The following is a 21,863-nucleotide window of genomic DNA, read 5'->3' as shown; positions in this document are numbered from 1 at the left end:
AGGAGGGAGAAATGCAGCCATTTCTTGGGAAATCCCCCCTCAGCCAGGGGCAGAGCTGGCTCTCTTCAGACTGGGTAACTGTGTGAACCTCTTGCTTCCTGGGAGGTAGATGACCAGACTGTAGTCTGAGGGGTGGGCTGCTATAGCAGGTACCATGAGGACAGTCCCTGCAGTCTCTGTGACTGGCTAGGAGGCCAGCTGAGAGGGTAATAGCTGCCTTCAGGGTGGGTTGTAGCAGAATCCCTGAATTCTTGGACACACAATTGACCAAGGGCCTCTGGAGTCACCCCTTCATCCCAAAGTTGACCCCTCAGCAACTTTAGGCAAGGATGATAGTTGTTCTTGCCTAAATAACCAAGGCTGAGCCTCAGCAGCATGGCACTCTGGTAGGGCCAAGCTCAACAGTCTTATTTGGTTCTACTCGCCTCAGGTACTCGTGCCCAGCTGCCTGACCTCCTGGGCACCATCAGGGCCTCCTGCTCTGGCAGTGATACCAGTCCTCTCCCAAATCCACTCTGTAGGCAATGGATACTTCTTAGGGAGGACCCTCAGGAAGCAGCATGTCCCTGCTGCTGGCAGAGACTGGAGGTATGTGAACAGAGGAGCACACTTGGGCTTCAGAGGGTCTACCCATTACTTAACTGCAGCTCTTAGGTAACTTCTCAGCCTCAAACCAGCTTTCCTCACCTGCTTAATGGGGAAGCAAACATAATCCTTCTGGGGGTGGCCAAAGGTTTCAAGGACAGGCTGGTGGGCACCTGTCACAGACTCCCATCGCTGGCCCATAGCCTCTGCTATGGTGCTGAATTGGTCTGTGAAGCTTCTCCAAACTAAGAGAGAGCCCTCAGGGGAGCTACCCTTGTGGACCAGCCCCAGCTGAAGGTGAAGAGCCAGGGAGCCAGACCAGACTAAAAGGGGTAGCTGTTGAAGTCCCTTTAAGAAACAGTCCAGCTGTGGCTCTCAAGTCTGGAAGCCCTTCACTGGCTTGTGTTCCCTGGCAAGGCTAACAGAATCAGAAGCCATCCTCAGGATAGCAGTAGCAAGCAGTTCTCCCAGATGAAGACACAGGAGAAGGGCCCAGAGTGCATCAAGCTGGGCACTGGGAACAGGATGTGACCAGATAAAATCTATTTATTTGTAATGAGACAAAACACTACAATCTGTTCAACACTGGGCTGGACACTGCAGTGATTCGGGGAAGGAGGGAGGTACAGGGCAAGGCCTCTGAGCTAGATTATGAATGTCCAAGGCAGAACCTTCTGGAAGACTCTTCCCTGACCGCATGGGGCAGAAATGAAAAATCACATGATCACCGTTGATTGAGAGGAATGAGGATACATAGCTGGGGCCTCAGCACACAGCTGACGCTAGTTAGCACATCAGGAGCTATCCACTGGCCAGAGCTGTCCAGGGAGGGGGACACTCTTCCTGCCTGGAGTTGGGCTGCCTCCAGCACTGAGAGCCCCGGGCTGGGAAACGCTGAGGGAGGGGAGTATACACAGTCGCCAAGGCCCTGTCTGCTGAGCAGTTCTTCCCTCCTCTGAGGGCTGGTGAAGCAAGGGGCATGAGGACCCTCTGCACTGGCTCCCATGACACTGCAGCAATGCTGCTGGTCAGGATGCTGGCAGCTTGGGGGTGCAAGGTGAGGGATGCTGGAGGTATGGGACACACATGCTGCTGACATGGCCTCAGCCCTCAGAGGCTGAGGCGCCTCAGGCACCAACTGCCCCTGACCCCAAGGCCAGGCCCCACCAGCCTTTGGCAGCCATGATGCCCAGCGGGGAGCTCAGCCCCCTCATGTCTGCATCTGACCAAGCTTCGTAGCTTCAGCTCATGGAAGGATAGGCAAGTGCCTCGTGGGTGCCTCTCCTCAGTCCCAATCCCAGGAAGGTCAGCTGCACGCAGCATGTCACAATCCAGCAGGCAGGATGATCTCTCCAGAAACAGGAAAGAGATAGCAGGAGGCCACTGAGGAAGAAGAAACTGTCCCATTATCTGACCACTGTGCCAGAGCTGGGCCCTGGAGCTCTACTCTCCCAAACAGCCAACCCTACTCTGCCCACCTCTCCAAAGCCTCTTGTGGGGGGAGGGGTGACCCCCACCCTCTAGGCTTCTTGGGGCGGGTCCTGTATAAAAGCCTGTAATTCTCTTTACTGCACCCCCTTCTTCTGAGGCTCCTATGTCTTCAGGTCAAGGGTGTCCACAATACTTATGCTTCTTCTTCACAGCAGAAAATTCAGTCTGGCTTTGCAGGAAGGAGCTGAAGGAACAGGCAGTGGAGTGGGAGAGGCTGGTGAGGACAGCCCCTTCCCGGCGAATGCAGCCACACTTGGCAGGGCCGAGGGGATGGTGAGAGTACATGGAGGCAGGACCAGGGCACCCAGTGGAGGCAGAGGTTTCCAAAAACAGGAGAGCCAGGGAGCCTGCAGGGAAGAGGAGAGTGGGGCAGGGTGAAGGCAGTGTGGGACTCCTGCCCATCCCCACTGTCTGGCCTATGACCTGCAGGTGGGGGCCAGAGTGACCCCAAAGCATGAGCTCTTCTTCTTCATCATTCCTGCCAATGGCCACTAGGCTCCCCTCGGTCCTGGTGCAAATAAAAGCACCAATGGCTCCATACTTGGGTATACAACCAGATAGCCACAATGCCTGCTTAAGTCACCAACCCTCTATGTGGGTGTACACAGGGAGTGGGCTTTAGATCCCTATGTCCCTTCCAGCTCTGATGTCCTCTGGAGCCTTGAGTATAGCCTCAAAACAACATGGGTGACCAGAGCAGCTGCATTTGAGCAGAAGCCTCACCTATGTGGTGCTCACTCTGGGAAGCACACACAGGGCTTTGGCTTGGAAAGGCCACTAGGCAGGATGCTGACAGTGGTGCTGTGTTAAAGCTGTGTGTGTGGAACTTCTGGAAGCAGACCCAAGACACAGGTCACCGGCACTGCTTGAAAGAAGCTGAGCAACTAGGGACACAGATAGCAGGGACTTGATCTTTTTGTACCTTTTCAGTTTTTGAACCATTTAATTGCATTATTTTAACAACAACAACAAAAAGTAGTTCAGGAAGTGAAAAGATAAAGTTATGGTCAGGGGCTCGAGGCATCTCTCTCTGGTTTCCTGCTCTCTTTCACAAAGCTTCTAAGTTGGATGGGAAACACTCATAGGTGCCTGTCTAGGGACTTCTGTTTTTGCTGTTGTATGTGCCAGGATCTCTTTGCCCTACCATCTGCTCCTACCTGTTGGAGACCAGATGCACGATCTGCTCCTGAGCCCGCGTAGCACCGGGCCTGCAGCTGGGGCAGGCCAATGGGCTGGCAGGTGGCCGCCAGCTCTTTGCAGAGGAAAGCAAAAATCAGATGGACAGGAAGGTGGGCTCTGCAGGGTGCTGAGGGGTGCGGTCTGGCAGAAGCTACCCAGCTGGCATCACATGGTGCGGCTGTACTCGATGCCACCCTTGGTGGAGATGCCTGACCATGGTAGGAAGCTGCAGAGAAGGCTATGAGCCTGGCGGTAGATCCTATGTGGGATGGAGCAAGGGCTCAGGTTGGCTAGTGCTGAGCCCAGGTGCTGGATATAGTCCGTGGACTCTGTCAAGGAAGAACAACTTCCCTATCAGTCCTACCTGCCTGCACACGTTGACACACAGTCGGCATGCAGACGGAACACTGCACTTTGTGGGGGTCCAAGCACTCACTGAGCACTGTAGAGCACTGGAAAGCCTTGACAGAGGAGCCTTCTACTTTGAACAATAGCAATGGTAGAGGCTGATGATAAAAGCACCTTTTGGGAAAAGCCTTTAGCTCGAAGACAGGATGCCCATTCTAAGGTGATACATAGGGAATGAGGCAGGGGTCTATCAGGAGACAACTGTTCCTGATCCTTCCCCAGACTCCCAAACCTTAGAACAGGAGGGACAGAGCCCTGTCCTTTCAAGATGGGGCTCAATGGTGCTGATGCCTGGATGCCCACAGGGGCCTGACTTCACATGAGCTCCGTGGCCTCCCTGGTTCTGGTCACCTCCTTCTTCCCTATTTGCTTGTCTTTGAGGTGAATGAACCCTAGACTTACTCACTTGAACACCACTCCCTCCCCCCGCCACCAACCCCACAACTACTGCAGCATCTCCTGGTCTTCCTCCTGCCAGGGCTGGACAAAGAGCTAGAGGAGGCAGTGGGGTAGGGAACACTTCTGGGGTTGTGCCCCTACCATGAGGAAAATGTGAACCCAAGTGTTCAAAGAAAGTAAAAGTTTTTTCACTCATTCTTTTCTCCTGCTAGCACAAGCTGCCTGGGCAGGGGCTTTGGTCTGCTTTGCTCACTACTGACCCAGCACACCCAGAACAGGAGGTTGCCCATCAGTGATTGTGGAGCGGATGGATGGATCTTGGGCCCAAGGGGTTAAAATCCATCCCTCCTGCCAGGCTGAAATTGGGGACCTCCTTTCCTCACATGTGACCAGACCCATTCACAGCACACATGATTATCATCTGAAGGCGAGCATGGAGCTGACTGACTGATTCAGTAGCCTCCAGCCAGGAAGTCATGTGTCCTCCCCCAGCAGCAAAGGATATAAGATGGTCCAGGGAGGGTGGCCGCCATTGATGTAGAGGACATACGTGAAGCCATCTTTGAGGACCCCTCGGATGGAGTAGTAATAGGGCAGATAGTGATGCTGCCTAAAGTCTCTGTTTTCGTAGAAGTTTATCGCTGTGTTGTTGGTGGTGAGGACATGCAGATAGATGGCTTTGCAGTGGTCCTGAGCTGTGGTTGATATGTGATCTTTTAAGCTTTCAAGTAAAAGAGAACCTTAAGAGAGGAGATGAGGGTTACACACAGTAAAGCAGTTATTTTATTTTGAGACATGGTCCAAGTTGCTGGGGGTCTTGCTAAGACATAGGTTCAAGACCCAGGCTGGTCTTGAACCTATGATCCTCTTGCCTCAGCCTCCCAAGTCACTGGGATTACAGGTGTGAGCCACTACACCTGGCATGGCAGGCCAATTAGAAAGGGCAATGAGGATGGGGCTGTGACTTCTGTGAGAGTCCAAGGTCTCTGTGCTCAGATCAGATCCCAGCCTCCTGTCCTCCCACTGTGAAAGCTCATGGCCAGATGGAATTTGTGAGCTGCAGACCACTGTGGCCTGGAGGTGCCCTCCTGTGGACTGGACAGACAGTGGAGGCACACCAATCTTTTAGACGATAAGAATAAACTGGAGGCCCTGAGCTCAAAATGAAGACTGCTGCTCACTGTTGTGACCAAGTGGAATGGGAATTTGATCACATGGCATCTGATAAATGTTGGTGAGTTCTATTTCTTCATTTATGTTTTCTGCTCTCAACAGAGAGCGTTTAGCCAACAGACAGAGCTGTTGTGTGTGGTAGTAGGAGGGGCAAAAGGGTTGGTCTATTGTGAAGCCACCTGAGAGCAGATGCTGATCTAATTGTGACAGATTTGGGAAGGAAGCTACTGTGGAAAGGCCTGTGATGTGTGGAAAGAGTACGGGGAAGGCCAGTGGGGTGGGAGACGTGATGGAAAGAGAGATACTGTGGGTCTGACCCAAGACAGGCAGGAGGAGGTGACTGGGGATCATTTAGAAGCTGGATTCATCAGGACAAGGGAAGTGACAAAATTGAGGGGGGAAGGGTACCCAAAACATAAGCCCACTTCCCCTTACCTATGCCATGCTTCCTGAATTCTTTCACTACTCCCAGACTTAGAATGTACGCAACTTGTGTGTCAACAGAGAAGTTGGAGGCTAGAATATCTCCATCCTAAAGAGAAAGAGATGGAGTCAGGATAAGGCACAGAGTACATGGCAGAGTCTGTCCGTGGTCTACGTGCCCACTCCCCTGGCCCTGAGACCTGGAGCCCATGAGTGGGAAGGGAAGAACAAAGAGGGTAAGGGAAAGTCACCCTGCCTGCCCATGGAACTGAGAGCGTTTGGGCCCTGCTGGCAGAGGGCGGCTACTGTGAAGATGCACCGTGAGGGGCTTTTCTGCAGGATGAGAGGCTGCTTCGTGCCAGAACTGGGTAGCTTATGGCAGGTACAAAGGCACACCTGTCCAGTAGGGACGTATAGCAGGTGTTTAATACGGTGCAATGAGACAGATGGACAAGTATGCCCCCGGTGGTCCTGAGGAGGGTGTGCAGGCGAACACATGCCCTCCTCCACTACCCATGCCAGGAAGAGCATTGCAGGGCTCCACCAGCATCTCCACGAAGAGCCCTGCATGGGACAATGGTGAATCCAGCCACCAACAGCTTCTTAATTCTTCCACTTCATAAAGAACAGGAAGGACCTGCCAGGTGTGTGGTTTGCTTCCTTAAGGATGGACGCTGGGTGACTCAGCCTTTTTGCTCCCCAATCATGTCGGGTGGGGTAGGCTTGGACCCTGCTCTGAGTCAGCACCCACCCACAGTGAACCCAGCAGATGTAGACTCTGCTTGAAGCCCTGGCTGACAGTGTTTAAGTGGCCCTGCCTTCCCCAGGGTCAAACCCACCCAGTCTCTCAGAAAGGCCCACGTGAGTGCTGGGGTGTAGAGGTTCCCCTCTTGAAGTCCAAGAGCAAAATGGTCCCCAAGCCTGCCTGGAGGGAAAACAAACACATTCCAGAAATTTCTAGTCACCCTTGTGAGGAAGCTGGCTGATGGCCTGGGGGCACCTAGGAAAAATCTACAAGAGGGAGAATCAGGTAACAAGGTAGGAGAAAGTGGGATAGTGTCCCACAGAAGAGGAAAGATCAAAAGAATATTGATTTTGCTCTCTCTCTGCTATCTTAGCACTGAACAATGGAAGAAGAGGCTCAGGAGGAGCTAGGCTAGAAAAAGCTACTCTCAGATGAAAACAACTGCGCTAAAACAATCACACACGAAATGGGGTAGACATCAGTGGTCCTGGCTCCTTAAGAGGAAGAGATGTCGCCTTCCTTGCTTTTTGTTTGGTGCTAGGGATAGAACCCAGGGCCTCATGCAGGCTAGGCAGGCTCTCAGGTTTCCCCCTCCTTGGAGTAAATACCAGTGTGGTAAACACTATTGGGTCACTATGACCATAATTACTAGCAGAATCTATCAAAGTCGGTCAGGAGGAATGTGGTGTGTGCCTGTGGCCTTACAGCTTATATTTAGAGCATGGCGTGCTAACCTGAGGGTGCTGCAGATGCTCAGCATTCTGAGGTAGGTAGGGAGGCCTGAGGGGGATCTGTGAGGTTGGGTATATCTTTACTTTCACTAGACTTGAGCTGAAACTTAGCATTTCCTTGAACAAACCACAGTAGGACTGGCAGTTTCTATGGCATTGCCATCAACACAAATCAGACATTTTTGTATCACATGACAACTGTGCAGATATTCAATGTATCATTCCTGCTTCAAAATGATTGTCCTTGTTAGGCCTGCTGAGGTCTTATTACTTGCTACATGTGTAAAGGCACACGTACTCCTATGTCAGGTACACACAGAAGCCGACCGGACACGAGTCTCATGCGCTGCTCTGAACTCTCAGGTCACAGGCTCCTGAGACACAGGGCCACAGCGCACTCGTGCGATTCTATCGCAAGCCCCCTGCAGCCATGTCCAGTGACTATCGTGTCTATCACCGCACAGACGTACCTCTTTATGTATTTTGGTCCTGCTCTTAATTTCAGCGACTATCATTCCCACAATGGCACCTCTGTAGGTCGCAGCAAGGGAGAAGAACTTCTTGTTGGATGTGATGTCACGATACCATGAGTCTGGGTACCTGGGGAAAGACACACTCAGGTGAGCCTGTGGGGCTCTGGCCATCACTTAAACTACCTGTCACAGCTCTCTTCTAAAAAGCAGCCAACATTCCAGGCAGGAATGGGAATTGCTGATGTAAAATGATTTTACTAGATCTAAGATATGAGAAAGGAAAGAAAACTCCAATAAAATTGTCTCCATGGAGCAATTCATGGAGGGAAGCACAAGGTAGCCAATTTCTCATCTGGGCAAGCTGAGATCTTAGGACTCTTGTAACCCAGGACACTGGGTGATTTGGCACTGAAAACTCATGGAAGTGATCTGAAGAAGAGCCAAGTTCACAGGTGGGTGGCTCTGAGTTTCCAATATTTCCCTGGACGGGCGAGAAGGGGGGAACACAACCTCAAGGGCAACATGTCATTAGGGCTGCTCACCAAGAAAGCCAAGATGCACTCCCCACACCCAGGGGAACATGGAGAACACCTCATGCAAAGGCCCAGAATGTGGTCATGTCAGGCAGATCCAGCACAGGTCAGGCGGGGGAAGGCATTGGGATTCATGGGTTTTCCTTCTTAAAGATGGGAGAGACCTAACAGGTTAGACTGGACACATTCTTCAGACCAAGAGCAGAAGGACATGATACAGGGGCGCGGTGTTCTGCCCTACTCAGTTCTGCAAAGGCCACACCAACCATCCAGTGAGAAGTTCCTCACAGGGCTGAGTACTGCCCAAGCTCCTCCGAGCTCCAGGGGTGCACAGCTGGCCCTGTGGTCAGAATGTAGTGCTGCTATCTCACAGTGCACAGACCATCATTCCACCTCCTGAGAGCTTGAGGCCTTAGGCCCATCAAGTTCTGAGACCTCTGCATTATATATAGAACTCCACTGAACATATCTGTAATTAAAGTTTCTGAGCAGATTTCTTTTGGGGAACTTCACATGAGGAAGGAGGCGAGGTGGGAAGAGCCATGGAGCAGAAAGACACAGGGGCTGAGCTCCACTGCCAACCTGGTAATTCTGGACTGCCATGGCCCTTCCAGGCCTGCTCCTAACTGTACATTTTGACAACATGGGCTGATGGGTCCTCTTCCAGTTTCAGCACTTGTGGATCCATGTTCTCCCCTCACCCCTGCATCCTGCAGCTGGGACACAGGTGCTCAACACTTACTCGATGGGGAACCAGTCACCACACAGGTGCTTCACAGTGTCTATGTCATCGTGGCAGAGGAGACGCAGGCTGACCTCGCTGAGGGCACTGGATGGCACCACCTCTGTCATTCACACCTGCAGGGAGAGGAGGCAGCATTACCTCACAGTTCGTTCACCTGTTCTCTTCTGTACACTGACCCTAGCAGGCAGGCAGGCAGGTAGGCAGGAGGGGACCTGGGGCTTCCCATGATGGAGTGTCTTCTCTCACACCCATATAGCCTCCAGGTGTCACGGTCACATCCTTTCTGCAGATGAGGAAGAGCTAGCAAGCTGTCTGTGGGCTGTTTTTCTTTCTTCTTTGTTCTGAGGTGCCACAGCTCCTCACAGTGGCCTGGCTTCATGTCTTATGACTGCATCCCACAACTTCAGACAGCACAACAGTCCCAGCCAGCCCAACTTCTTCCAATCATGGCTTGGCCGCAACCAAACACAGATATGGGGCTCATTCCCCTGGGGCCAGGGAATGGCTGGGTGTCCCAGGCAAGCAGTGCTAGCTAGCACCACAGTGGATCATACTCAACTTCTCCTCCGTCTAGCAAACACAGGCACCCAGAGTTCAAATCAACTGCCAGCAATTTTTAAACCCAGAAAGTACACTCAGCCCAGGCTAGTGGTTGAGCAGCCGCCTGTTTTACTCAGGAAGGAAGGAAAGAAGGAAGGAGAGAAAGAAGAAAGGAAGAAAAGGCAAGTGAGGGAGGGAGCCCAAGAGCTGGGCTCTGACAAAAGGGAAAACAGTTTCCTCTTTTTCAAGTTGAAAAATAGTAATCAAAATGGAAAAGGTTACACATTCATCCTGTCTTCCTAGGAGGAACTGTGCAGTTCACCTTAAATGGCCAAGGAAAAGTTCTTTTTTGTGTTAGTCTATTATTTCTTTTTTTGAGGAAAAGTTATCACAAAAGAACAAAATTCAGTAAAAGTAGAAATAATGACAGAATCATAAAGTCACTATTTTGAAACTACCAAAGGAAATCTCAGAACCCAGACGCCATCAGACTGTTAGACCAGCAGGTGAGAGGCAGAGAGGTAAGAACCCGCTGACAGGCATCCAGCGGAGGGCCCTCCCCAGCCTTAGGTCAGCCCTGCCTCTCAGGCCTTGGGTTGGGACCAGTGCTTCAAGCTTGGCCCAAGCTTCAGGGGTTCCTGCCTCAAACTGGTTCTGAACCCAATGGAGCCTTTAGACCAAACTTCCTAGTTGCAGATGACACTCAGCACAGAACAAGAGAAAAGAACAACAAGAGAAAAGAGCTCCAAGAAACTCAGATGTCTGACATTCCACATTAATTCTTTTCAGGAAGTCAAAGTCAAACATACAAAGTAAATGAGAAGAGACAAGGAGAACTAGATGTAATAAGTAAAGCCCTACCAGAGAAATAAAGTTGAAACAACACTTTGGGGAGACAAACAGCCTGGCCAGGAGGGAGTGTTATGAAACTATTACTAATTTTCTTACATGCCATAAGGCAGAGAGGTAACATCTTTCCCAGGAGATGAAAGCTGAAATACTTGGAGTGAAGAACCATGATATCTGTTTTAAATGGCTCAAAAAAAAAATTTACCTATGAAGTGAGTATGACAAAAAGTGAATCTAGTGGGTAGCAGGGCACACTACAGGCATCTATCACCCTATATGTGCAACTTTTCTATATCTGAAACTTTTCATAATAAATGTGGTCAGGGAAGGACTATCATTACTTGCCTCAGTCCAGGAACTGTGCAGAGAGCTAAGGGACCTGGACACTCAGCCATACCAGCTGCTCAAGGTCGCGGTGCCTGTCAACCTGACCATGGCTTATGTCTGAGTCTGCCTTCAGCTTCAACAGTCTGCAGGCCCCAGTCAAGGATGGAACAAAATGCCTACCCATCATTTCACCCCTATCAGCTAAGCTCCCACAACACAGCTGATTCTGAACAGGACATCATTGCTTAGCTCTCCCCAGAAAGAATAGTATGTGCATGGGCAAATGACACCAACCAGCAGAGCCATGGCCTGGGTGACCACAGGCAGACCTACCTCAAGAACCGAGAGGCTGACACATAGGAAACAGAAGCAGCAAGGCTTGGATCTCTGTGGTTGCCTGGGGCAGGGGACTGACCACAAAGGTCCTGGGGGTTAGGGAATGACTTCTTGGGGGATACAAGTGTACGTTGATTGTGGTGGTAATGATTACCTCCATACACACCTGTCCAAACAAGCTGAACTCTACGGTACATGACATTGTCTGTGTATACAAACATCAATGATGATTTAAAAGCTTTTTAAAAAATTCTGTTGAGAGGGCTGGGGATATAGCTCAGTTGGTAGAGTGCTTGCCTCGTATGCACAGGCCCTGGGTTCAATCCAGCACCACAAACAAACAAGCAATCAAACAAACACAAATTTCTGTTGAGGCCTGATAGAAAAGAGAGAAATTCATACTAAACTAGAATCTCTTATGTCCTGGGATTTACATTTTTTTCCCTTAGTATTCTTGGGACAAGGCTCTTCCCAGTTTCACTTTGAAGAAAAAACAGGCTGTGAGACACACAACTTGTAGACTCTCCCATTCCTATTAAAAGTACTTCCACGTTTCCAAAGACCAATTCTTTAGAGGCCTTGGTGTAAAAACAAAAACAAGTCACATTCGACTGAGGGAGAACGCTGTGATCACAGTGTCTGATCTGACTGGCAGCAACGAGGTGGGAGATGCTAGCCACGCTGTGCCATGAGAGGAGATGTGGGGCCACTGGCCTGTAGTTTACCAGACTCCCTTTAGACCAGGGGTCTGTGCTGACCTAGGGGCCGAGACTCCCAGAGGCAGGGCTACAGCCCCATGTCTCCTCACCCTGCTCCCACCTCACACATCCTTTTGTGGGAAGGCTGGCCTTGGGCTGGCTGCAACAGCACTCTGAGTCCAACTATGGGAAGAAAACATGGAGCTGGTTAAAGGAGGTCTTTTGACTAAGCAGGTCCTCTTTTCAAGTCTGGCAAGCCATTTCTGCGGATCAGGGGCCTGAATCTGTGAGGATCACTGTTGCCACCCAATGTGCTCTGTGAGAGGTCTGTGCCTATGAACATAAGTGAGAACAGACACCAAAACACCTCTATCTGGACAGGCTGAGACCACACAGGAAGCTTCTCTTCTGGGCCATGGTTGGCCTCAGGTGGCCATGCTGTCTGCCCATGTAGGGACATCCATGTCCCAGGCTCTCAATGCTGCTGGTAGCCAGTTCCTATGCTAAACAAAACTGTGAATTAACCCAGATAAGTGTGGGGCCCCTAGAAAAGGCAGGGCCAAAGCCTCAGTAGATGGCAAAGAATGTTCCAACCAACCCACCTCTGAGCCATCTCCTGACACAGGGCTTGGTCAAAGAACTCTCCAGGCCCACAGCAGTCCACAGGCCCAGTGCACTGGGCCTATGACTATGCGTTCCATTCACCGGAGAGGCTTTCCTCAGGTGATGAAGCACAACCAATGCCGGAAAGACAGAGTGACTAAGGCTTAGAGCAGAGCCAGGCTTGAGCCCTAGATGACTTCATGTGCCATTTACATGACCAACACTCTGGTGCTGGCACCTGTGGGGATCCTCATGTGCCCATCTGGAACTTTCCAACAAATACCTATGCCCCATTGCTCTAAGGTTACTACGAGACAGAGCCAAGAATCTCAATGACTCAGCTTCAGCAAAGGGATCAGCAGGGCGAAGTCAGCACAGAGGCCCTGGGAGATGGAGACTGGCACTGTCTGTCTCAGGCCCTCTAAATGGAATGGGTACTATGGCTGTGCTGGGGGGATGGAGGCACCAAAGTCACAGACATGTGAGCCATCTTCTGGTATGTTTGCCTAAAAAGGCCTGAGACACATTTTCTATGACAAGCACAGACAGAGTATAGAGGAGAATCAGAAATTCACCTGACTTTTTAAGGCAGAACATGAGCTGGGGAGTTTCTCCCTAGATGTCCTGGCCCTCTGTCTTCAGGCCATGGGTGACTGTAGCAATCCAAAGAGGGGCAGACAAAGGATCTTCCAAGACCGAAATGAAGAGCACACCCTGCTGGGAACTGGACCCAACTGGCTCTGGTTTCCTCACTGCTCACTCCTCCTACCTCAATTTTGTGAGGCTGTTTGCAAACCACCCCCCACCCCTTTCATACTGAAATAATCCCTCCAATCACAGGACTGAAGGCTACTTTTCCCTGAGGTCTTGTGGCAGTAGGAAGAGGCTGGCACCTCCACTTGTCACCATCCCCACTTGCAGAGCCAGGCAGGGCACCCTCTCACCAACACCACATCCCAGGGCTTCCATGTGCTTGGCTCACATAGGGAAACAGAGCTGCAAGATACCCCAACATCCCCAGGCACAGGCACATCCTGTGCCACACATCACTGCCAAGTGCTGGGGCATTCAGGATCTGAGGGACATACAATCCCGCATGTTCTAGTTTAGGGAGGAAGGGTTTCCTGGTGACACAGAAGCACTTTGCTCACACCGGAGTAAGAAGGTGGGGGCAACCCTATTTCCTAGAGTTTGCTTTCCTTGGCAAGCCCAGTCCTAATACCCCAAGTCCACAGGGGCCACCCTCTTCTTCAGAGATGCTGCTTCTGTTACCAGACGAATCAGCAGAATTTTGAAAGCCTATCCTGCTCTCTTAACTGCTTGAGAGGTGCACTGGACTCTACCCTCAACCTCTGGAGCAGCCATCGGGTCCAGCCAGCATGGCCACACTACCTGGGCCTTCCTTCTCTTTCTTACCATGGCTCATCTTTGCCAGCACCAGGCTGGCCCTCCACATGCCTTCTATGTTGTGCCCCTTGTGCTCCAGATCCTGCTGAAATTTAGAGTCCCAGTTCCCCAGGCTAATCCCAGCAACCATGAGTCCCAGGATGGCTCTCCAGCTCTGTGCTTCAGCTTCTTTCCTGTGACTCTAAAAGGATTCTACTACCTTCCTCCGAGTTTCCGGGAAGATGACATCAGACGGCTACTTTCACAGGCCCCAGCCAGCTCTATGTCTCCTTCCTCCCTGATCCACACAGGCCCCCATCCTGCATTTTACAATCTTCACTGCTGCACAAAATTCCCTCTAAGGGACCGTAGATACCCTTGTGCAAGAAACATCTTTCAGGCCTCCCTGATGCCTCCTTGGCCTTCAATACCAGGACCTGCTGCCAGCCTCCTGCTTTCCTCCCTCATTCTCTTCTTAGACTCACCAACTTCTACGTGGCTCATTGGAGTCCATCCCAGCTGCCCCTCTTTGAGACCCAGCAGCCTCCTCTCAGGAAAATCCCTCCCCAAACTCTGTGCAGCTCTTCTCTTGGTCACTCTTTCTCAGATCCTCATGTCCCTTTGTTCCATGACAAAGCACCGTCCTTGCCCTCACCCTGAGCACACCAGGTTTCCTCCCAAGCAAAGCATGAAGGAAGATGCACAGGCTCCTCCACCAACAGGAGCTGGACCACAAGGCCCCTGGGAATGTGAGATTCTGCAGACACAGGTTCACTGCTTGGGAAACCCCACAATGGTGAATGTTAAGCTTTTGCCTTTAGGACGGATGGAGGAGAAAAGGAAAAACACACCAGTGACAGCCACAGGACACTGTCGTGCACAGCAGTGAGATAGGCGAAGGGCTAAAAGCGGAGTGTGGAGGAGGCAACGGCACCATTCATAGCTCCTGTGTTCACCAGAGCAGCTGTCCTGGCGGAGCAAGCCGTCTCCACAGCAGCCTGGGCTTCTTCCAGACTTCAGTGTAGTAGGAAGATGAGTCATTTGCAGGGTGACAAGAAACAAACACCCACCTCTCTTTTTCTGAACAGCAGCCTCTTACTCAAATCTTCATGCTCTCAGGGGAGCCCATATATTGACCACATATAATTTGAGACACATTTTTTAAAATATTTTTTTTTTAGTTGTAGATGGACACAATGACTTTATGTTGTTTATTTTTATGTGGTGCCAAGGATCAAACCCAGTGCCTCACGCGTGCTATGCAAGTGCTCTACCATTGAGCCATAATACTGGCCCCATTACACATCTTTAAGCAGTAACTAATGACACCAGAGGATTCTGTTTGTTCAAAATTCTGTTTAGGACCAGCTAAATGAAGGAATGGTATCAGCAAACAGAAAGCAGGGGTCAAGGGAAAGGGCTAGAGAAGGGGAGATGGGAAGCTGCTCCGTCCTATCCTGTGGTTATCCAAACCACAAGGAGCTGGGCCTGGTGGCACACACTTCCCAGCCACTCAGGAGGCTGAGGCAGGAGGATCAAAAGTTTGAGGCAAGCTGTGGCAACTCAGAAGACTCTGTCTCAAAATAAACAATGAAAATAAAAGAGGGGACTCAGCATATAGCTCAGTGGTAGAGGGCTGCCGGGTTCATCCCCAGTATCACAAAAAACAACAAAACAAAAAACTCCTCATGGATCTGTTCCCTTAAAATGCAGGTTTGGCCCCATGTTCTTTATGCCTCTGTTAAAAATAGCACTACATGGTTCTGGCGAGGTCCCAGGTCCAGACCCAGTCCTTCCTCTGGTGGAACATTCCCTCCATTTCATACTGTGACCCAGTGTGAACACACTGGGTCATTAACTTATTGAAGGTCAAGCCCTGCTCTGGGAACTGGAGAATTAGCTGTGGGCAGTGGGAATCTCACCCACAGGGAGCTGCAGAGCTGTCCTGTACTGTGACCTAAGTACAGAAACTACTGCTCTGGCTAGAGAGTTCCATAGTGAACAGCAGACCAGTAAACACTGCTGTCACCTGATCTGGAAAGGGAAACTCTTCCCCCACAGGGACAAAGAAATCTATCCCCTCACACCTTCCTGAATACCACACCTGAAATGCACAGGGTCACAACAGGCGGAAGATGCCTCTGCCTGTGTTGTGCATCTGCCTGGCTGGGCTGGCAGTGCTTTCCTGTTCACCAACCAGCTGAATCCCCTAGTCACTCTGGGTCTCCACTAGTGAAGTTTAGGGCCAGACTATGCCCTAAAGTCAGATTGGAGGAATGATGATTCACCTTTGATGCCCCCTCAGTCAGCATCAGAACTGCAGAATGACAAAGACAAAGAGGAAGAACAGAGAGAACAAGACCCAGGAGGAAGAGAATGGGAGACTGGGGGCCAGAAAGTGTGGAGCCAAAACCAGACCCCATGGATAAGTCGCCTGAAAGCTTTACGTTCCTGGCATAGAAAACAAGGTGCAGGGGGCTGGGGCCCATCACACTTTGCTTCTTTTGCTGCGATTTCTACTGGGGGTTATTGGGGTTTTTCTTTCTTTCTTTTTCTTTCTTTCCTTCCTTCCTTTTCTTTCTCTCTCTCTCTCTCTTTCTTTCCTTCCTTCCTTCTTTCTTTCTCTCTCTCTTTTTTTAATATTTCCATTTCTGGGTTTGCATTTAAGATCCTGCAGAATCAAATACATGTTAAATATGAAATTAGGTCAGATTTGGCATAAATTACTATTTGATTCTAATCATTTTTTTCTTTTTCCTTTTGGGTGTTGAGGAATCAAACCCAGGGCCTCATGCATGCTACTCAAGAACTCTACAACTGAGCTATAACCTCAGTTATAGTTAGCTGAGGTTAACTTTTCTAACTAAAATGATATTCAGAAGGAACTCAAACTCCTGTCTGAATTTGTCTCTGGAATCATGGCAGATGTTTGTGTCGTATCACTCATTTCCCTCTTAGTTTTCTGCAACAATCTTGGGTTGTTTTTATCATCAAATAAATAAATAAATACTTTTAGATGGTTTGTTAAAATAGTCATATAGGATATTTAAAATTAGTAGTGACTGGGAAATTTTACAGCATCTCTTCAAATTATGAGTAGAACTAGTACCTATTATACTAAAATAGACTAAGCACTGACTTTTAAACCCTGTGCCCTGATCTGGACAGACTAAGCACTGACTTTCATGGCACTTGGGATACTGGTGCCATAAATAAAAGTTCTCAACAAGACTGCAAGTTGTAGAGGAGCCTGCAGATAGGGTGGCCAAGCAGGGTTCCTGTGACCTCGGAAGAGCAACTCTAGTAGCTATTCGAAATCCAATTGGAAAAATTATTTTGACGTTTTAAGACAACCATTTCCAAAAGGGCTTATTTTTGGAGAATGGAATCTTTCGTTTTTAAAGTATAAAAGTGTAAAATTAATCTGTGTTCATAGTAAAGTTAATAATTCATAAGCAAGGGCTGGGGTTGTGGTTTAGCCGTAGAGCGCTCACCTCACATGTGAAAGGCCCTGGGTTCGATCCTCAGCACCACATAAAAACAAATAAGTGAAATAAAGGTACTGTGTCCAACTACAACAAAAAAATAAATATTTAAAAAAATAATTCATAAGCAACAGTAAAGAATTTTGTACTCATCCCCCAAAATAATAATAGTCACAGATTTCTTGTGGTTTGTATGAGAAAAACATTTTTGATACAGGCAAGGTCTTGCCTGGTGAGGGGCCTGCAGGCTGCACAGGTGTGTCTAAGCCATGCTGCCTGGGGAGACAGTGCCCTTTTCTGCATGCAGACTTTAATAAAAGGCTATATGGGGCGTCCTGAGGGTAAGCAAAGTAATCTGAAACTCTGGGTAAAAGAGGAGCAGCAAATGTCTGACTGGCAAGATGTGCTGAATGCTACAAAAAAAACAGGAGTGAATCATCCCCAAACAGGTTACAAGGGCAGTGGAACAAGCACCTTCCAGAGAAACAAGTATGGGAGAAGTATCTAATGGCAATCCACGAATGCCAAGGGAATGATGGAAATAGTGCTGCATCAATATTTTCCAGAAGAGTCCTTTTCAGTACTTAAGGAAATACTACCTACCTGCTGTTTTATAAAGTGGTGTTGCTTTCTTCTAACAGTTATTTTCAAGCTGGGCTCAAATGTCAATACTTTGTTGCCTAATGGAACCTACTTCAGGAATAAACAAAAAAGAAGAATTTCATTGATTTTAATAACAATAATTATATCACAAAAAATAGAGCTGGAAGAATTTTTTAAATGTGCTTTGCTAAAGATGACAGAATATCTTTCTTTTGTCTTTCTATAAAAGCAAAAGGAACAAGGACTTTCTCCAACATTTGTTATGTGTCCCTATCCAAGACCACATCTTTACTTTGCTGGAACTTTTAATCTGTGTTTAGAATGTTTATTTCTGGCATCAGTGCCCCAAATGCCATGCTATTCCAAGGGCACCAGATTTAAAAGCCAGAACTGAAAGTCTATTTTAGGGCAAAATAAGTAGTCATTCTCCTTATAATTTGAAGAGACATTTGAAATATCTACGCTGTGACACTCATGATTGCTTTTACTATCATTTTTGGTATGTTTGGCTCCTCCTGGCCACATAGATCCTGACTGAGGTAAAGAGACATGAGGGAGCTGATCCTCATTTGATGTCTCTCCCCTGGCTCAGAGTTGTGGCTACCTCAGGGTGACTGTCGTTCTCCTGCCAGCTTCCACACTGGGGCATTCCAGCTGCATTAAGCACCACCACTCGACACTGACCTGGACCCCAAACCACTTCCTGCAGAAAGCCTTGGCTCCACATTCAGACCCCTTCTTCACAAGCACTTCACATACTCTGCTGTGCCCAGCAGAGTATGAACTCTTTCATTTGTGTCTGGGTCAAACATACAGGACATTTTAAAATCAGCAATGTGATTGCTGGGCTCCTGACAGGCCCTGAACTGCTTGCTCTGCTAGCTCTTACCAGAGGCCATGCTGAAAAGAGTGACTGCAGGGAAGGAGGCCCAACTCTGGAGTACCAAGGCATATACAACCCTTTCTGAATCACAGCATTTGAACTTAGCCTAAAAGAGCCAGCATTTCCAGTTTCACTCTGCAGACCAGCATGTGGCTTGAAAGCAGTTCCAGCAACATACACTTCAGTACAGACCACACCCCAGCCTTGCTTTCTGCAAAGGAGAAACACAGGTGTCAAAACCACCATGAGGGTTTTGTGAGTTCCTTGCAGGGGATGATGAGGCAATAATGGATATCAAATGTAGATCAGCAGTCACCATTTAAGAGAAGACATGCCTGATAAGCAGCCACATTCAACTCAATGGGGAGAGCTGTTACCAAGAAGTGGGACCTCTGGCCCATTTTGGTCAAGCAAAGACAGTCACTGCTCTGAACTGTTCTAAAGACTTTGTTTACATGTGTGTCCTGTGACTGCAAGGTAAGGATTCTATATCTGTGTGATCTAAACAATTCTTAGGCTGCCAGATGCCACAATGTTGCTAAGAGGTACACTGAGGCACCAAGTCATCAGCACACTGTGACCTCCAAGTCATGAACACCAGCACCCTTCCTGGTCTTGCTTCAGGTCTATCTTTTATTTTCAAATCTCCTAACATCCAGGAATTTTCTTCCATTCCAATCAGAAGCATGATGTTGCTAAGCAACTTAGACAAGTCACATCTTTAGTTACTCCCCACACTGTGCGTGGGTGTGGTTAAAACAAACGGGGTGATAAAGTCACTTCAAATTACAACTGGGAGAGGCTAAAGATAGGACACATACAGACCTTAAAAAAAAAAAAGAAAGAAAAAAAACAATGCTTTATGTTGGCATGTTGACACCAGATCATGCCTGACTTTGCAACACAAATCTAGCACATCTGCTAGCTCTGTGAGATGAAATTCCAGCAAACCACAGCCCAGTGGAGGGGTCCATGAATGCCACAATCTCAGAGGGTTGATTTGCACCTTATTTCTGATGGGTACAAAATTCTACAAGAGGAGGATGAAGACCTATGTTCCCTGTTGTGATCAATCTGTTGGTCTGGAAAGATAGCCCTTGATTTTCTTCTGCTTGATTTTCCCATCTGCTCTTCTATAGCTTAGGCCAATTCACTGATGTATGCTCACACATGAGTATCTACACCTGTTTTTGCTCCGGGCCCCTTTTAACTCAACAATACTGAAGGTGACCTGTCCAGTCAGAAATACCACCACAGAACTTCTACAACTTCCCTAGACTTCACAGTGTCATACAAGATTTGCATTTTGAGCCACACAGCTTGCCCTGCTCCAACAGATATGCGTCATCTAGGGGTTTTATGTCTTAGATGTTTTGATAGAAGGGAAAATCTCTTTTTAACAGGAAACCACCTCTCCAGGGATTTGGTACATCATGGAGTGTCACTCTGTTGGGCTGTTACTCTTTTCTTTCAGGACCAATGAGTGACAAGAGTGGCACAAAAGCTCACCCAGCTCAAGGACTTGGCAAAGGGAACAGAGATCAAGGAAGCAGCCAAAGTTCATGTTTATTGCAGAGTACCTCCTTGTCTCACCTCCAGGCAGGGCACAGCTATTTGTCGGAGGTTCACCGAAGGCCCACAGCTTTCCCTCAATTTTGTCAGGGGGGCAAACCACACAAGCTACAGATCCCCTCATCTCCCTGGCAAGTGCCCAATTTGTAGAGGTGGTGGAGGGTCTGCACGGCCGGTCCGTAAGCTCCCCGGAAGGCGAGCATTTGTCTTAGTGTTAAAACTACGGCTGGGAAGGGAAGTCACGAGGGGACCAAGGCAGAGCCCACCGAAGGGCCAACAAGTCTGCCAACAATCAGCCCGGCGCAACAAGTACCCAGAAGCGAGGGGAAGCGAGGGCCCCGCGGGCCAGACCCTCCGCCTCCAAGACCCCGGGGGCGGGACTCCGCGCACCGCCTTTTAGTTCTCAAATTCCGCGACAACTCGCCCTGGGGCCCGGCGCGGAAACGACCCCAGGCGACGGCTGGCCACCCGCAACCCTCGCCCGCTTCTGGGCCGGCGCAAATTCTCGCCGCCACTGGAACCGGCCGGCGGGCTGGACGCTCAAGCAACGAGGAAGCGCTGGCCCCCAGAGCCCAGCCTCCTACAGGTCCGGCCCGCAGCCGCCTCCCGTCCTCCACATTGCAGGCCAGAGCCCGCCGCCTCACCTCGGGCGGGAGCCGGTGGCAGCTGAGGGCGTCGCGGGGCTCAGCGCATCCTGGGGGCTCAGGGAGCCGGACTTGAGACCGCGCGGGGCCCGCAACGAGTTATGTAACCGGCAGGGGCCGCAGCCGGGACGGAGGCGGCGGCCCGCGGCACTTCCGCCTCCCGCGCCCGGCCGCGCCGCAGCCCGGAAGCCGATTGGACACCGCCCCGCGCGGCACCGCCCCCTGACGCCAGCGCCGCCATCTTGGGAGCGGGCAGGTCCCCCAGAAGCCGGCGGGGTGGAGGAGCGGTGGTGGTGAACGGCAAGTGCGTAGGGCGGAGCCCGGCGCCGGCGCCCTCCGGCAAGTCGTGGCTTCCGGTAGCAGACGGGGGTGGCCTCAGGTTGCGGCGGTTCATCGAGGAATTCACCCAGAGCTTGGTGTTAGGGGATACGTGCTGAGCAAAGACTTTACGGGGACGCATACCTTGCTTTCAAATAACGACAGAGCTCCACATACCCAAAGGATGGAGCAAGAAGCTGCGTACGGCCAGGCGTTGAAATGAATAACCTCAAAGGATCTAATTACTATCCAAGAGATTTAAGTCATCGCAAACACTTTTGTGCCCACAATACTGTAAAAATGTACTTAGAAATGTTAAAACTATTCTTTAAACATTTCGAGATGGAAAATGTTCCCAAAAATTTTAAAGTTTTAAAGGTAACTTGGCTTAACTAGATCAAGAGTGAATAGTTAAGTCTATTGTCCAGGTAGTAGCTAGCGGAATCTTGATCTCCTTATAGCAACCTGTGTTTTCTTTTTGTAACAGTTTCTGTAAGATTCTTTTTCAAAAGGCTGGAAAATCACTTGGTCAGACGAAGATCCATATACTACTATTTAGAACTCTGTAGACTTACATTTTAAGCACCACAAATATGCTGTTGTTAGCAGCAGGTGTGGTTAGTGCTTGGACCCCTTTAAGACATTTTGAGCATCCGATTATATTTAGTGTGTATTATTGTTGAATTATTTCTAGTTACGAACTAATCATGTTACAAAAACTAAGATTGATTATA

General features: G+C 49.5%; 1 protein-coding gene across 5 annotated transcripts; it reads right to left on the bottom strand.

Annotated features, from left to right (window-relative positions):
• Positions 1 to 1,113: 1,113 nt before the first annotated feature.
• Positions 1,114 to 21,001, bottom strand: Naa60 (N-alpha-acetyltransferase 60, NatF catalytic subunit). 5 transcript variants are annotated; one of them, XM_021734882.3, is made up of 7 exons: positions 20,812 to 20,952; positions 17,713 to 17,802; positions 8,883 to 8,998; positions 7,605 to 7,734; positions 5,671 to 5,767; positions 4,568 to 4,802; positions 3,287 to 3,577 (listed from the first exon to the last, which is right to left on the bottom strand). In XM_021734882.3, exons 3-7 carry the CDS (start codon positions 8,990 to 8,992, stop codon positions 3,421 to 3,423), a joined length of 729 nt encoding a protein of 242 aa, XP_021590557.1. In that variant the 5' UTR covers positions 8,993 to 8,998; positions 17,713 to 17,802; positions 20,812 to 20,952; the 3' UTR covers positions 3,287 to 3,420. The 5 variants fall into 5 exon arrangements, with proteins under 5 accessions (XP_077880655.1, XP_021590557.1, XP_040133825.1 ...); XM_040277891.2 differs by having other exon boundaries at positions 17,713 to 17,799; positions 20,812 to 20,950; XM_005337745.5 differs by lacking the exon at positions 17,713 to 17,802 and having other exon boundaries at positions 20,812 to 20,950.
• Between the last annotated feature and the right edge of the window lie 862 nt (positions 21,002 to 21,863).

Source organism: Ictidomys tridecemlineatus, chromosome 10 (genome assembly GCF_052094955.1).
Source record: "Ictidomys tridecemlineatus isolate mIctTri1 chromosome 10, mIctTri1.hap1, whole genome shotgun sequence".
NCBI classification, from domain to species: Eukaryota; Metazoa; Chordata; class Mammalia; order Rodentia; family Sciuridae; genus Ictidomys; species Ictidomys tridecemlineatus.
Note: the sequence above shows the minus strand (reverse complement) of the source record. Positions and strands in the feature narration are given on the sequence as shown.

Excerpts from the sequence above, each read along its gene's own strand:
- Naa60 (XM_021734882.3), bottom strand. The coding sequence starts at position 8,992 with ATGACAGAGGTGGTGCCATCCAGTGCCCTCAGCGAGGTCAGCCTGCGT. Across the intron at positions 5,768-7,604 it reads GGACCAAAATACATAAAGAG|GATGGAGATATTCTAGCCTC; the intron begins GTACGTCTGTGC and ends CTTTCTCTTTAG. Across the intron at positions 4,803-5,670 it reads ATTCAGGAAGCATGGCATAG|GTTCTCTTTTACTTGAAAGC; the intron begins GTAAGGGGAAGT and ends TCCTCTCTTAAG.